General features: G+C 45.4%; 1 protein-coding gene across 14 annotated transcripts in view; it reads left to right on the top strand.

Moving 5' to 3' along the window:
- The first annotated feature begins 8,723 nt into the window (after window positions 1-8,723).
- Window positions 8,724-16,136, top strand: part of CAMK2D (calcium/calmodulin dependent protein kinase II delta) — a 145,493-nt gene continuing 138,080 nt past the window's right edge. For 3 of the 14 annotated variants that reach the window (XM_082236988.1, XM_082236996.1, XM_082236992.1), the window contains exons 1-2: window positions 8,732-10,005; window positions 11,614-11,708. In XM_082236988.1, coding sequence (XP_082093114.1) covers window positions 9,941-10,005; window positions 11,614-11,708 — 160 coding nt within the window. In that variant the 5' untranslated portion in view covers window positions 8,732-9,940. Of the gene's footprint in view, window positions 10,006-10,831; window positions 10,921-11,613; window positions 11,709-16,136 lie in introns of those variants that run through there. The other 11 variants (XM_082236993.1, XM_082236990.1, XM_082236995.1 and 8 more) reach the window with 8 other exon arrangements.

Raw genomic sequence — 16,136 nt, 5'->3', positions numbered from 1 at the left:
ATCTCAGTTTTGATATGTTCACAAGGCAGCAAGAATATTTGCCTTGAAGATATTAACTCGCAGCCTTAGTGGGCAAATGTAGTAAGAACATTTGGAAATGAGAAATTTGAAGTGCCACATTGATGCTTTGAAGCAAAGCAAACACACCTATTTTTTAATTTTAAAAATAACAATAACCTCCTGAGAAGCTAGGAAGGGCAAAGAGAGCTGCTTTAGCACGCACAAAAAATCTGGCTTGCAGCCAGTGAATGGTTACATTGCTCAGTGTCTCATAAATCTTCATGAAGTTTATGAATTCCCTTCTGAGGCTGAATAACCAATATGCTGCTTTTTATTGCCATTACTGCTTGCACTTTTTATGCAGTGAAGATTTAGACTCAGAAGCTTCAGGCCAGTATCTGCTATTACTGGTACAGAATGGGCTGGTAATCAGGTAGCTGTGCAGATGAACGGCCTCCATTTAGAAGTAAATAAATGTGCCATTTGCAAGTGCAACGCTAAAAAGTACACTGTGCAGCACTGATAAAATCCTAACTGCACGGAATACACTTATTCCGAATATTGTGATTCGTATCCAGAAATGGATGTTATAAACCAGGGGTAGCCAATGGGGAGCCATTTGAATTTTGATGTACTACCATCTTCCATCATGCCTGCCTACTGTATTGGTCACAATGGCTGGGGCTAATGGAGCCCCACTGCAGCTGGAGGGCACCCCATTGCCTCCTCGTTTCAATCATTTCTGTGTACAATCCCCACAGGGTGTGCGTTAAAGTCCATTTTGGAGGTTAACTTCAGCAAAGGCTACATGTTTTGCCAAATTTGCGGAGCCCATCTCCTGCAAAGCTTGCTGTACACCAGGATGGCAAACCTGCTTTTAAACATGCAAAGAATCGCCAGTGGCTTTGCCCCCACCCCATCTTTAAGTCAAAGCAGAAGGGGCAGTGACAAGGGCTGTGAGTATCTGGGTCAACAATAAAGTTCATGAGCTGAAACTAGCACTTCAGCCAAGGTCAAGTATGTCCCCTGTCCCGTCCTTAAGACCACCTGCTCTCTATCAAGCTACTCCTTTCTTTCCACTTCCCACTTCCTTAACATCTGCCTCCTTGCCACAACCTCCCCTCTGCTCCATCTCTCTGTTCCATCACTGATCCACAGTGGCAAAGCTTATTTTCAAGGCTGGATCACAACCAGATCTACTGACTTTTAAAGACTGAGCCATGCCACACCACACACTCCACCCAGGTCTTCTTATTTCTGGCATCTCCCAGCAACTGGAAGCAGCGATCCCATGGAGAAAAAGAGCCCAGGGATTGTGCTGCCTTTAATATATTTGCATTCTAAAGAAAGATCATTGCAGCAGCTGAGTGGAAAGAAGAGGTAGTGCTAGTTGTTTTGATGGAACATTCATTCTTTGCTTATATCCTATTGACATCCTTAAGGGCTGTCACTTCTCAACGCAGGAGGTCTGAGGTTCAATTCCCAGCATCTCTTAGAGAGCTGCTGCCACTTACTACTGAGCAAGGTGAACCAATGTTTGTCTTGGTATGAGGCAGATTCCTATGTTCCTACCTAGTAAGGTTTTACTAGAGGATTAGCCAAGTTAATTACAGTGGTACCTTGGTTCTCAAACACCTTGGTGTTCAAACAACTTGGAACCCAAACACTGCAAACCTGGAAGTAAATGTTCTGGTTTGTGAACTTTTTTCGGAAGCCAAACATGCTCTGTTTTAAGTGCCACCAGTGGCGTAGCGTGGGGGGGTGCCAGGGGTGCCGGCCACACCGGGCGCAACATCTGGGGGGCGCGAGTCCAGAGGGAAGGGACAAGTTCCTTCCTCTGCTGGGCTCCCCGCCGCCACCGCCAGCCTTGCGCCCTAGCGCGCGCGCCCCCCCCGCCGCCGCTGCGCTCCACTCACTGCTCGCAGGAGGAGCAGGAGGAGCAGCCGCTGCAGCAGCGCCGACGCTGCCACCGACGCCTGGCCGGGCACGGGCAGCCTCCGCACCCCGACGCCGACACCATCCCCTCGGCCCAGCCACAGGCGGCAGCTGCTTCTGCCAACTGGGAGGGAGGAGAGCTCCAAGGGGCCTCGCCGCGCCTAAACCCTCCGAGAGGAAGCCGGCGGGTGGGCGAGGGTCTCCCGGCAGAAGGGGGCGCCGCTGGCTTCGGCTCTCAGCGCAAGTCTCAGCCGCGGGGGGGGGGGGCGAGGACGGAGCATGGCTGGAAGCCCCCGGACCCGGCCGGGAGGAGGAGAGGCGCTCGCCAAGCCCGGATCTGGAGCTCCACCTACAGCCCAAGGAGAGGAGGGGGCGGGGAGGCGCCCGAGGGGAGGGGGCTTCGGCTGCCTCAGCCCACGGGGGCTCCGCAAATAATAAATTTAATAAATTCCTGCTGAGCCTTTGGGGGGTCCTTGGCTCCTTCGCTCGCCCCCAGCCCCAGTGGTGTAGCGTGGGGGGTGCAGGGGGCGGGCGCAACATCTGGGGGGGGCGCGCTCGCACTCAAGTGCTAAAATCCATGGGTTAGGGGGCGCAAATTACTTGCCTTGCCCCGGGTGCTGACAACCCACGCTACGCCACTGAGTGCCACACTTCCATTGTGAGTGCTACGCTGATGTTTGTCTGTTTTTGCTATTTATTTTTTGGTTTTGTGGCTTTTTTGTTTAGTTTTTGTGACTATGTGGAACCCAGTTCAGCTACTGATTGATTGTGTGACTGCAGTACATTGTTTATTGCTTTTATTTTATGGATCAATGGTCTTGTTAGATAGTAAAATTCATGTTAAATTGCTGTTTTAGGGTTTGTTTTTAAGAGTCTGTTACGGATTAATCCATTTTGCATTACTTTCTATGGGAAAGCATGCCTTGGTTTTGGAACACTTTGGTTTTGGAACAGTCTTCCGGAATGGATTAATTTTGAAAACTAAGGTACCACTGTAGTTGCAGCAAAAAACCAAAAAGTCTTTTTGTGATACCTTTGAAAAAGAACATTTATTGCAGCGTAAGCATTGGAGTGCCATATTCACCAGCTCCATGAAATGCTTCTCTAAGTGGGTAGGGCATATACTGTATACCCTATTCTAAATGAATGAATGAATGAATGAACGAACGAATGAATGCTGTGCAAGAGATACATGTCAGTATGTTACAGAACTATGCTGAGTACAAATGAGTGCATAATCCAATTGAATGAATCCAGGATCTAACTGAATCAAAATGAAATTTAAGCACACAGTTAAGTGTTTATTTTCTGTTGATTTCAATGGGACTTAATGCTGCTTCCCCTTTCCTTTTCGATTGCCTCTTTATTCATTGGCATGTATTTTGTTCACCTTTATTCTTTCATTTAAGGCTTCTGTCCCTCTCTTCTCCAGCTTACACACACTTAAGACCACAACTGAAAATATATACAATAAACACAGCCAGAGAATAAAAACATTATCAGCAGCATACACTGTTGTCCCATAAAATAGACATCAATGTAAAACTGAAATCTTAAAACAGGTGGAAACATGAGCAAGTCCAGCAACAATATAAAGAAACAGGGCAAGTTTCTTTTTCCATTTATGCCAACATTATAATCATCACACACAAATACACACACACACACACACACACACACAGAGAGAGAGAGAGAGAGAGAGAAGTCCATGATAAAAATATAATCTCTGCAGAAAGTCTGTCATCATAACAACAGGTATTAATACTCTTAAGTTACAAGCATTTTGCGATTAATTTGCGCTTCCTTATGACCGGAACATTCCATTGTAGACATTATAGCACAAAAGAAGAAGAAGTAGTGCAGAGATTATGTGCTGTGTCTAAAGGGAATGAGTGAGCTGGTGAGTCCATGCTGCCCTATAACTCACAATCTTGCTCCAGCCTCTATTATGGCTTAGCCACTGCCTGTGGATGCTAATGAACGGGCAGTCAGTGCTGCAGATCATGTTGACCATTTGGATAGTCAGCTCACAACCACTTGCGGGGTGAGAGGAAGCTGTTAAATGAGGCTTCCCCACCAGAATGCGGAATCAAGAACAGCTAAACGGAACAGTTTCAAGGGACAAGTGGGCTGCTACAGCTGCTAAGAAATTTCTGCAGTAGGGTCCTTTTGGATTTACAGAGGTCAGGGTGCTGCTGATGTTTTGGGAGTGGTGTTGTGAATCTAGCGTCGCCTGTCTTATTTCTGGCCCCGCTCAGCCTGTTAAATGTTTAAATACAGATGATTAAAGAACACAGTAAATCTCCAGTGTTAACAGCTACAAAAGGGAAGTGAGTGAAAGGCTGCTGAGTGGGATGGGGACCAATATATGTACCGTGTTTCACTTGTGATGGTGAAGCTGATGACATTGTTTTTCTCAGCTGGTACAATGGCTTGGAATGGTTGCTCTGGGAACAAAGCAGTTTGCAGTCCAACTTCTGTGCTGGAAGCAAGCACTGGCAGTTTATCTGGGATTATCTGGGAAATTACTGAGGATAGGAAGCTAAGGCTCAGAAAGGCAAAGGCAAGGGGTTGAAACATGCTGCTTCCATTCAGGTTATACTATACTGTACAGGGTTATATACAGGTCTTTGGCAGGTTTCTTAATACAGGCCTGCAGCAGGGTTACTTTTTGCCCCAGGGAAAAGAGGAGGGGTGGGGCAGAAGGTTAGTAGTTGCAAAATAACCACTTAACTCCATTAAATTCAGTTGGGTCTGCTCTTTGTATAATGTAGTCATCCAGAGTTGTTGTTTTTAAATTGTGACTCACAATTTATTGTTTATGTAAACCACCCAGATAACTTGGTTGGATGGGTGATATACAAATGCAGTAAAATGAAACAAATAATGGAATTATTTCCAAATATTTACAATCGTTCACTATGCTATATGTCTATCTCATTGCATGACTGGTTACAGTTAACAATAAAAGCAAGGCCCATCAAAATAGGTCTTGCTGGTTTTTAATGGTGGAAAGCACTGGTAAAGTGTTCCTTTCACAGCATTTATGAATAGTGTTTTCTCTTCAGTACCAGTTTATGCCGATGATTAGCTATGCAAAGTAGGCAAGTGCAGTTGCAAAATAACATTACAGGCAACCAAGGCAGTATGCTTTAACAGGCTTTCCCTCCCCAATTAACTCACATTAATAGAAAGACATGGGCATTTAACTGCTGCACAAATAACAGTCATCAACCTAATGGTATGCTATACTAATCCCTGCCTTGGATTATAAATCACTTTATATATACTTTTGTAAGAGTATGAGAGAATGTCTCACTTGAGCCAAAAAACATTAAGATGATGATAATGACTGCATAATATGATAACATTTCCTGTCATTATTAAAGGAATTTAAATAAAACAATTTCTGCATAAAAGAGAATCTACCCGTTCCCCATGTTTTGGAACATGAAATAATGTCCAGCACTAAAAAATGTTTCCTTTGCCTAAAATACAGTTGACTCTCAATTTACATTGTGGTTACATTCCAGGGATAGTGCATAAAGCGAAAATTGTGTGTAGTCAAAACACACTCTCCCTGCACCTCTGAATGCTCTCCCAAGGCCACACTCTCCCCCATTGCCTCCCCCAAGGTCACTGGGCCCCCTTCATGCACCTCCAAACACTCTCCCTAGGTAAGTGCAATGGCAGGTAGAATTACCAACTTCCTGTTGGAAAATTCCATTCCACCTTAAGTTGCAGACGTGTGAGATTGTTACATGTTTACATTTCAGCACAGTTTGCTGGGAACTTCCGTTGTGTATAGCTTTTGCTTTTGACTCTCTCTGAAGAGATGGCAGTGAGAGACGACCTGTTTCTTTTGTACTGATTTATGCTTAATAAATCCGTAGCTTGTCAGTATGTTTCCACAAGCCTCACGCCTGTTCTGATGGCACAGTATGCTCTGCTGATATAGTGTGCTCAGGCTTTGAAGTCCGAGTCGCTGATTTACGTTGCTCCAGAGGGCGGGGGTTTGTCACGGCTGGAAGGGCATGATCCAGCTGGGGGCTAGCCAGCTGGCATGTCGACCCCCAAAGGATGCCAACACTCCCACCCACTTTGAATTTTTTAAAATTTTCTCAGCCAAACGCGTAAAGCTTGTAATATTATTATTGAAAGAGTAAAGAAGAAAGAAGAAAAAGAGGAAGAAAAAGCACAAAAGCATACAGAGGATATTAACAAGTACCATTAAAATATAATCAGAATTATAAAAATATATAATGTATACATACATGGATAGACTTACTATATCCCTTGTGTATATGTCGGTTCATGATTCACTATGGTTTTAATAAATACTTTCCAAATATCATTAAATTTGTCCATAGATCATATTTATTTGAAAGAGATCCGTTCATAGGTTGCAAGAGTTGTCATATCGTCTTGTCCATTGATCAAAGGAAGGCATAAAGCTGAATTGCACAAGATGAATGCACATAAGTAGCAAGTCAGCTATAGTAACAACAAATTACTGCTTGACTCCACATCTGCATCCAGGCTTTAAGCTAGGAGTGGCTACCCTGCAGACTGCAGTGAGTACATTGCCCCCCCCCCCCCAATCTTTGGTGGCCACAATCACTGGGCATTTTTTAAAAAAGTATCTGTGATTTATCCTTCACCAGATCTTGCCCAAGTGCCTCAATGCTATTTTCAGGTATTTCTAAGTGATTTCTTTTAAGTTTCCACCCAAAAAACCTGCTGCTTTCAAGTGATAAATTTCCATGTTCGCAGGGCTTCCTGAGCTCCTGTGAACACTCTGTGCAGAGATGTAGCCTTGTATTCGGCTGTTTTCACCATGGCTGTGATGCACCGGCTGCCAAAGTGGTGCATAGGTATGTGACCAACCAGTCCCAAGAACTGCCAAAAGCATCACAGTATTAGGAGGTTGAAGAATCACAGCTGGAAGCTGAAAACATCAAGCTGCACTTTAACCCATCCATATATTCAGAGGTGAGCACCAAATAAGAATAGGAGGGGGTGGGGATTTCTCATGATTGTCAAACGGAGCAATTTATTCAGATGGCAATGAAATAATTTGGGGTGGGAGGGAAGCTGGAACATAAACTGATTCATATGGAAATAATTTCTTAGGGAATGAATGTGGAGGAAGCAAAAATGATGAGGGAACAGAGGGGGTGTTTTCTATGATGAAATGAATGGATTCAGGTAGAAGGGAGGGTATAATATTTTGGGGTTGGGTAGGGAAGATTAAGCATAAATGGATTTAGTTGGCAGGCAGCAAATTATATTTTGGGGTTGGGGAGGAGGGAGGGAGGAAGCATAAGTTCCAATATCAGTACAATTGTACCTTGGATCCTGAACGACTTGGTACTCGGACGTTTTGGCTCCTGAACACAAAAGTGAGTGAGCCGGTTTGCAAATGTTCTTTGGAACCTAAACATCCACCGGGGCTTCCGCAGCTTCCGATAGGCTGCAGGACCTTCCTGCAGCCAATCAGAAGCCACGCTTTGGTTTCCGAACATTTTGGAAGTCGAATGGACTTCCGGAACGGATTCCATTTGACTTCCAAGGTACGACTGTAGTTGAAGTAAGATGGAGACCATGGTCAGCATTTATAACTGAGGGAGGAGGGAATGTATGACTTCCCTGCTTTGGCTGCACCCATTGTTTTGCTTTAGCTATGCCAATTTGGACATGTGGGCCCCAGAATTAGCCCCCCAAAGGTTATCTACTTTTGCCTTTAAGCAAACCACTTAAGCCCCATCTGCATGACAGGTTTGCTCAAAGCATTGCTTTATCCAATGGAACTTGCTCCTCCTGAGTTCACTCGGACTTTCCTGCATAATGCTGAATGCTCAATAAACAGGTCCTTTGGCGAAAGCTTAGGTAAAGGTTTTCAGATCAATGCATCTCCATGGCAGGAATAGCTTGTCTTCTGCATTTCTGCTTCTCTAATATGTTCTTTGAAACAGGAGTGCTCCTAGAAAAATTAGACCGTGGCAGGATTGTAGCTATGCAAAACAATACACACTTCATCCATACTCCTAGCAAACAAGCACGGGATGGCAGTTTCACTAGTGCAACCCTCTAGGCCAGAGCTTGCCGAACTGCGTGTTGCAACACATTAGTGTGTCGGTCGCAGTGTGTAGGTGTGTCAAGCAAAAGCTCCCCGTGTGCCTGGGAAAGGGTTAGCTTAACCTCCCGTTTGCTAGTAAAACTGAATTTCCATCTCACAAAATGATGCACGTCTAAAAAGTGTGTCACCAACATGAAGCGTTTGGAAAGCTCTGCTCTAGGCCTGTCTGCAGAGAAATAAATCCCACTGAGCTCACTGGGAGTAACCCCCCCCCCCAAGTCAGTGTGCACAGATTCACACCCTTGGCATGCTGGTCTACTCTCCCCTACATCTGAAGGAGACTCTCGACATTTATATATATTCTATTTTTATCTATAGGGCTAATGCTGTGCGTTTAAACAAAGGCAGAACTTTCCCCATCAGAACTGGGAATGTGGAGGGGGGGGGGAGGATGTCACAGATGAGAGCCTGCTATCCTAGCTCATTCAGGATGAAGAACATCCCCAAAGCCCCTCTTCTGTGTCTTCTCCTCGCTTTAAAAGAGGTTGCATTATCTCGCGACAGGTCGGAAGCTGCGTTTTATTCTCCCCCACTCTCTTTCCTCGTCCCCCCCCCTCCGCGTCTTTTCCCTGCTGGAGACTGGCTGGGTAGAACGCACGAGGTAGCGTGTCGATTGTGACGCCACTGGATGGAACGCTGTGAAGGGCGGATGGAATCACCCGGGAGGGTGGGGCGGCTTCCCTCCGCGGAGGCTTCGGCTTGGGAGAGCAGCGGGAGGGAGAAGAGCGGCCCCAAGAGTCTCTCCTCCGGAGGCGGGCTCGGCTAAAGGCCGGAGTTTCAAAAGGCATTAGAAATCCATTTCACCAACCCTGCAATTAAGGACGGAACGGAGTATTTCGTTTAGGCGAGTGTGAGCACACGTAGTCGCAACGTCCTTTCCTTTGCATCCGCCGAGGGGGGAAACAAAACAAAACAAAAGCAACCCTCGCCCATTCAGACGACCCTCTCGGGAGCATTCGCGTGCTCACACGCCCTAGAGCCAAAAGAGCCGGGGTGGAAGCGGGATTATCGCTTCCAGCAAGGACCTCTCTGGTCCCCTCCCGCGGGTGTGTAGAAGCCGCGGAGGCTTAGACGAAGGAAGGGCGGCAAAGCGAGCAGGAGCGGGAGAGGTCAGGCGAGTCTCGCCGTGCCCGGCCGGGCGAACGGGTCTGCCTAGCCGTCGCTAGAGGGAGGTGTGGCACAGCGCAGAGCGGCGGCGGCGAGCGGGGGGAGCCGCCGGGGCGACGGCTGCCGGAGGAAGAGAAGGGAGGAGAAAGAGGAGGAGAAGCGCCCGAGCCACAGCTTCCTCGCAACTCCCCGCCTGCTGTGCTCCTTTGCCCGGAGCGCACCCCTTCCTCGCCCACGGAGAAAGGCTGGTCTGCGCGAGGCGCAGAGGCGCCGCCCGGGCAAGAGAGGCGTCCGAGTCGCCCTCGCCTCCCGTTTTCCTGTTTCCCTCTCCAACAGCCTCGCCTTCCGATCCCTGGTAGCTGCTGCTTAATAAGCCCGTCGAGGCTCCTCGTGCAACTCTCCGCGCCTCTGTCGTCGCCTTTGCGTCCTCTCCGTCGGATGGCACCTTTCCCCTAGACAGCTCGCCCGAGCATTTGCCAAGGAGGAAGGTCGCGGGGACTGAGGGGGGAGCAGCGCGCCTCCCTCCCTCCCTCCCTCGCTCTCCTTCCCCTCCTGCTCTATAACCCTCGCAAACAAACAAGTCAGCCGGGAAGTGGAAAGGAGCTGCCAAGAGGGAGCGTGGCCGAGAGGAAGAGGAGGAGGAGGAGGAGAAGCGCTTCTGCCCTCCCCCGCCGCGTCCTGCCCGCGCCCCCTGCCGAGCCTACCTTTCCTCCTCGCCTTCCTCGGTGGCGCCAGCAGGAGCGAGCCCTCCGGCGGACGATGGCTTCGACCACCACCTGCACCAGGTTCACCGACGAGTATCAGCTCTTCGAGGAGCTCGGCAAGTAAGTCGGGGGGCGAGCAGAGGGACAGGCTGCCTGCGGGAGGGCTTGGGGGCGGCGAGAGGAGCAGGGCAGCCAAGGGGGGCACGCTGTTGACAGCTGAGAGGAGAACCACATTGGCGGCGGCTTGGCACGGGGGGAAAGGTGCGTTGATCGCTGCCTTAGGTCGGCCCTTGGCAAAAGGGTCAGCGCGTTGCTAAAAAGCTTGTCCCTGAATTTTACGCGCACAAACACACACATCGGGTGGTGCGGCGGCGGCTTGAACCGCAGCAGAGTTCAACTCCATGGCCGGATCTAGTGGAAGGGGAGGGAGAAGCAGAGATGCATATTGGAAGGCGACGCAGCTGTCTTCCTTTCTCTCGCCCTCCTTTTGCATGCAAGGTCCGTGTTGTGCCTCGGACGATTTGGTGCCACGTTTATTGATGCAGAAAGTTCAGCCCTGTCAGTAGAGTGTAATATGTGGAATATAACACACAAACACAAATATACACAGTATACACATACACAGTGCATTTAGACATGAAGGAAGGGCAACCCTGTCAAAGCAGACTGGGCTTCCCTGCGTGGGTCTCCTCCCCCCGCCTGCCGCTTTCTTAATTAGGGATTTGTGTTCTTACATCCATCAGTCTGGTTGGGAAAAATAATAATGCACAAAATCCCCCCCCCCTCTCTCCCGCGTTCCTTGCGGAGGGGCACAGGGGGTGCGAGAGAGGCACAGATGACTCAGTTTGCCCCTGGGCAGCGTGGGTGGCTCAAATTTCAACGTCCAGGAAAACAACAACATCACAATCTGAAAGGGGGTGGCACACACACACACACACACACACACACAGCCTGCACCCAAGTGTTAGGAAACGTAAAGAAGCATGCTTGTTAGTCTCCTTATAACCACTGAGTGCTTAGAATTCAATCCAGTAGGTCTGTGTTTTCCCTTCTGATTTGCATTTCTCTCCTTTTCTTCCATTTTTTTAAAAATGTGCGAATTCAATACTGTGTGATTTTGTTATATAAATTGACTTGAAAATGTTTGACCGGACGGCAGGAGTGGTATTAACATGGTGAACATGTCATGAAGAGCAGTCTAATTCCAGTGCTCTTCCTCTTCAAGGGAATTGCAAATGAATGCTCTTGCTCAGGACTGCATCTATTAAGATTTATTGCATCCTAGCCACTCCAGTGTGACATGAGTGTTTATGCTTAAATAAACACAAAGTGCCATGTTTACAGGATCACAGGAGGGACTGCTTAAAAAAAAATAATCAGTACCTAAAATAAAATAAAATTCCACCACAGGAATATATTCAGGCTACACCTTTGAGTCAAAACTGTGAAAAATACACAATTCCTATGTGTCAATACTGCGACTTATAATGAGATGTACATTTATTCAGTCTGTTAATGATACGGCTTATGCTCACATCTTAAATACAATTTACTGTTACAGTCCATCAAATTAGGGCTGATTGCCATGTTGTGCTCATTCTCATGCCTTCATATATTGACACTGTTCAAATTGGTTAATGCTCTCTAAATTACTAGACCATTTATGAAGTAGCACAGCTCCCCCCCCCCGTTTTGAAACTGATGTTTCTCTGATTTATTGGCTTACAGGGGAGCTTTTTCAGTGGTGAGAAGATGTATGAAAATCACTACTGGACAAGAATATGCTGCCAAGATTATCAACACTAAAAAGCTATCAGCAAGGGGTGGGTATTCCCAGTCTAATGTGAATTATTTTGTATGTATGCAGATCTAAGCGAATTGTGATATAAAACAATGTTGATTGCATGGAGTGAAAATGAGGACCCCTCTTTCCCACTGTGTGTGTTTCTGTGTTTGGGAAGACCATATTTAACTTAGCATATTCCTATGATACTGCTTAGAGATTGCCTGTAGTGCTAATTAGACGAACAACTTGGAGTTGTAATTTCCAAATGAGCTCTGTTATTGCATTTTGAGGAAATAAGTTCTCCTTCCTATAGCTTTTACTGGAGAAAAGGAGGTCAGATTGTAATTGAATTGCACACTCCTGTTTTATTTACACATGAACTTAATTCACTCTGGCATATTTAACATGAAAAAAACCCTTGAGAGGAAAATTCCCTGCTTCTTCTACACTCATGTTTTTGGTTGAAAATAGATCTAATTTTATCAGATGATCTGCGAGCCAAGTGGCCATGTTTAAATGAATTATCTTCACCTCCGTTGTGCATTGTTTCTCCACTTCACGACTTCCAGATTTGGCTGTTTATTTCGTAGTGGTTTTATATGAGCTCCATTGTTTTGGGTCCAGAGCTTTCTCCAAAATGCATCATTCATGTTTCTGATGGAAATTAGACATGGGGCAGCTTCCCATTCATTTCAGTGGTGCTGGTCTAGGAGAAGTCGGAACTATATGTGTGTGCTTGGCTCTTTCAACTAATGAAAGTAGGCCTTATGGTGGTGTATTCTTGGTAAATCCACACTGAAGTGCTTGTATGAGGATTTTGAGAATTATGGATTATTCCCTGTTAACATCTGTACTTTCCATGTTAATTTCTGGCCGCTTTATGAGCGTAGAAATGAACTGAAGTGTTTGTTCAGTGTGCAAACCTTCCATTTATGTCCTGATTTTTTAAAAAATAAAATATTAAGGGGAACTATGGGGCAAGAACTTGCTTGCCTGGGTTGTTTTTTGTTTGTTTGTTTTTAGCTAATTTTATGTGTGTGTCATTACATGTACCTTGAATTCCTAAGGCAGCTCAAACAGTTCAAGAGAGTAGTGTTCATAGACTGCCATCTGCAACCTGCCTGGCAGTCTAAGCCAAGGCATGTTTACTCAGGGGTAGGTCCTATGAATTAAATGGGATCCTTTTGTATGTTTACCAGGAAGTAAGTTCTACTCTCTCGAATGGGATGCATCTCCAAGCAAGTATGTTTAGGATCGTAGTCTTATTCTTATTTATACTAGAGTGAGTTTGGGGGATGCAGTATTACATTATTGGAGTTTCCTTTGTCATTTTTAGTTCACATATTTTGCAGTGGCATTTATGTGCTGTATAAAATTGAATAGAATTAGTGCACCTTTACTTCAGCAGCTCACACATGTTTGCGTTAAAAATATGTTATTAATCCTCTGCGTGTGTAAACATTAATGCAAACATTAAAAAAATTGCAGTAGGTTTTGCAGGCTGAAACTTTGTAGCACTGATGTGTATGGAATTTTGTTTGTCATATTTTTAGCAACCATTGTGTTGAAGGAACAATAAAGAGTTTCCAGTAGATTTTGGAGAATGCTTAAACACCTAGCATAGACAACTGTTGTTGGGCTAGATGCAGGGAATAAAGAATTCCAGTAGTTAAATACCTGAGGAATAATGAATTGCCTGATAAAGAGCTATTTGTAACATGAAAGCACAATTACACATCAAAGTTGGTTGAATGAAGATGCGACCACCCATCTTCATTCTGTAATTCGCGTTTTAAAATTGTAAGTCAGAACTGTTTGTTGATTACTGCATTTCGTGTAACACTTGAACTATTCCTCACCACCACCCTTAGTGGTGTTAAACTAGGAGTGTTACGTTCTTAGGAATTCCATTTTGTGGCTATAGTGTGCAAATCCATAGCCTTTGTTTTTTGGATTTAAACCCAAGTGGTGTAATTGCAGGCGGAAAGTTTGCCTTCTGCTTATGTAAATCTCTCTCTCTCTCTCTCTCTCTCTCTCTCTCTCTGTGTGTGTGTGTGCGCGCGTATGAAAGAGAGACAAAAGTCTTTGTGTGGTACAAATCTTGATACATTACCCAAATGTGTTAAAAGGCACGGAATATTTCGTCCTTAATGGGTGGCATCCAGTTAAGTCACACTCTTAGTTGCATTGAAATGAATGTATTTAAGTTAGCCGTGACTAACCAAATTCCATTCCAGTGGGTCTACTCAGTGTAAGATTAAGTAGCATACTACCCAGGGTTTCTGAAAAATAGTTTATTGGCTTGAAAAATAAAATAAGGCGGTCATGTGACAGAAACGAAGCATATTTTGATTGGGAAAGGGCTGTAACTTAACAGCATGTGCCGTGCAAGCAGATAGTACTTTATTCAACCCCTAGTTGAATAAAGCCAGTGTGGTGTAGTGGTTAAGAGCGGTAGTCACGTAATCTGGGGAACCGGGTTCGCGTCTCCGCTCCTCCACATGCAGCTGCTGGGTGACCTTGGGTCAGTCACACTTCTTTGAAGTCTCTCAGCCCCACTCACCTCACAGAGTGTTTGTTGTGGGGGAGGAAGGGAAAGGAGAATGTTAGCCGCTTTGAGACTCCTGAAGGGGAGTGAAAGGCGGGATATCAAATCCAAACTCTTCTTCTTCTTCTTCTTAGTGTCTCCAAGTAGGAGTGAGAAGGTCTCCTGTATGAAACCCTACAGAAGCCGCTGCCAGGCAGTGTAGATTATGTTGAAGTAAATGGAGCAGTGGTCTGACTTTGTCTAAAACAACATCCTTTGTTCTTGATGATGATGATGATAATATTTTCCACATGGCTATTTAAAGATGGGAAGCTATCAAAGGCATGGAGATGGGTAGAGGAAAGGAAGAAAAAGGAATGGAGAAGCAGCTAGAATCATGATGAGAGGATGATAAATTCCTGGTTTTAGGTAATTGAGAGTATGATACATATATACAGGGCTTTTTTCAGCCGGAACTTGACGGAGCTCAGTTCCAGCACCTCTCAGGTGGGTGACATTGCCATTATAAGAGAACAATAAGAGGTGCCCATTGCTTCTGTCGACAGGTGTTCTTTTGTACAAGTACTGTAACGAGTTGGGATTACAGGTAAGACCGCCCTCCTTACAGCAGGTGCATCTAATCTCAGCTCGTTACATACAGTGAAGATACCAGGTAGCCTGACATCTGGCTGGTTGATAGGGGATCAAATACTTATTTCACTCATCATAATGCACATCAATCTCTGACTTTTGTCTTCTGGGTTTCCGGGGGGGGGGGGTTCCTGTTGTTGTTCTGTCTCTCACAGCTGCAGTAAACCTATCGTTAAAATTATGGACTGGTCATTTCTTCGTCAGAGGTAAACAGGCAAATTTAGCAAGGGATCAAATACTCTCCCCCTATCTTTAAGTTATAGCTTTCTTGAGGTGCTACATAATACCATATTGAAGAACTATTTAGTTATCTTAATCCTTAGCATGGCCCTTCAAAGAAGGATGTGGTACAAATTATTATTATTATTATTATTATTAATAATAATAATAATAATTTATTTGTACCCCGCCCACTCTGGGCGGCTTCCAACAAAGATTAAAAATACATTAAAATGTCACACATTAAAAACTTCCCTGAACAGGGAATAATGATGTGTATGAAGGATTTTAAATGTTTTGTGACATAGAGCATCGTCTGTGCGTGCCTGCTATGTAGACCCATCTCAGAATAGAAGCCAGCTTGGGTCCAGCCAGTATGGGGATGAGGGTTCTGTATCTACCACTCTGAAGCCCTTGAAAAAGGGGGCAGGAGCATAAATAAATAAGGAATCTAAATACAGTGGTACCTCGGGTTACATACGCTTCAGGTTACATATGCTTCAGGTTATAGACTCTGCTAACCCAGAAAAAGTACCTCGGGTTAAGAACTTTGCTTCAGGATGAGAACAGAAATTGTGCTCCAGCGGTGCAGCAGCAGCAGGAGGAGGCCCCATAAGCTAAAGTGGTGCCTCAGGTTAAGGACAGTTTCAGGTTAAGAACGGACCTCCGGAACAAATTAAGTACTTAACCCGAGGTACCACTGTAAATAAAGAACCCACAGCAAATTATGACTCTATTACCCAATTGTATCCATTGTGTGTATAGTGATCTTGAGTCTCTGAGCCAGTTCTACAAAACACATTAACATCACAGCATTATTAGGGATGTGATTTGCCAAAAGAAATGTGGGGATGGACTCTTATTTAAAAGCTTTTTATTTGAAAGTGTAGGGAAGCTCTCACTGTAGTACTTGATTATCAAGTGATGAACATACATTGCAGTCATCAAGTGGTGTACGTCAGGTGGTAAACATTGTGCATTTTAGCAGTAGGCAGCAGCTGTACATGCAGGCTTGTGCTCTCAGGAATGTTTCAGCCTTAAAGACTGGCATTGCTTCTGTTACATCTC

The sequence above is a fragment of the Podarcis vaucheri genome, assembly GCF_965113315.1.
Source record: "Podarcis vaucheri genome assembly, chromosome: 9".
Taxonomy (NCBI): Eukaryota; Metazoa; Chordata; class Lepidosauria; order Squamata; family Lacertidae; genus Podarcis; species Podarcis vaucheri.
This window is presented reverse-complemented; position numbering and strand designations above follow the sequence as displayed.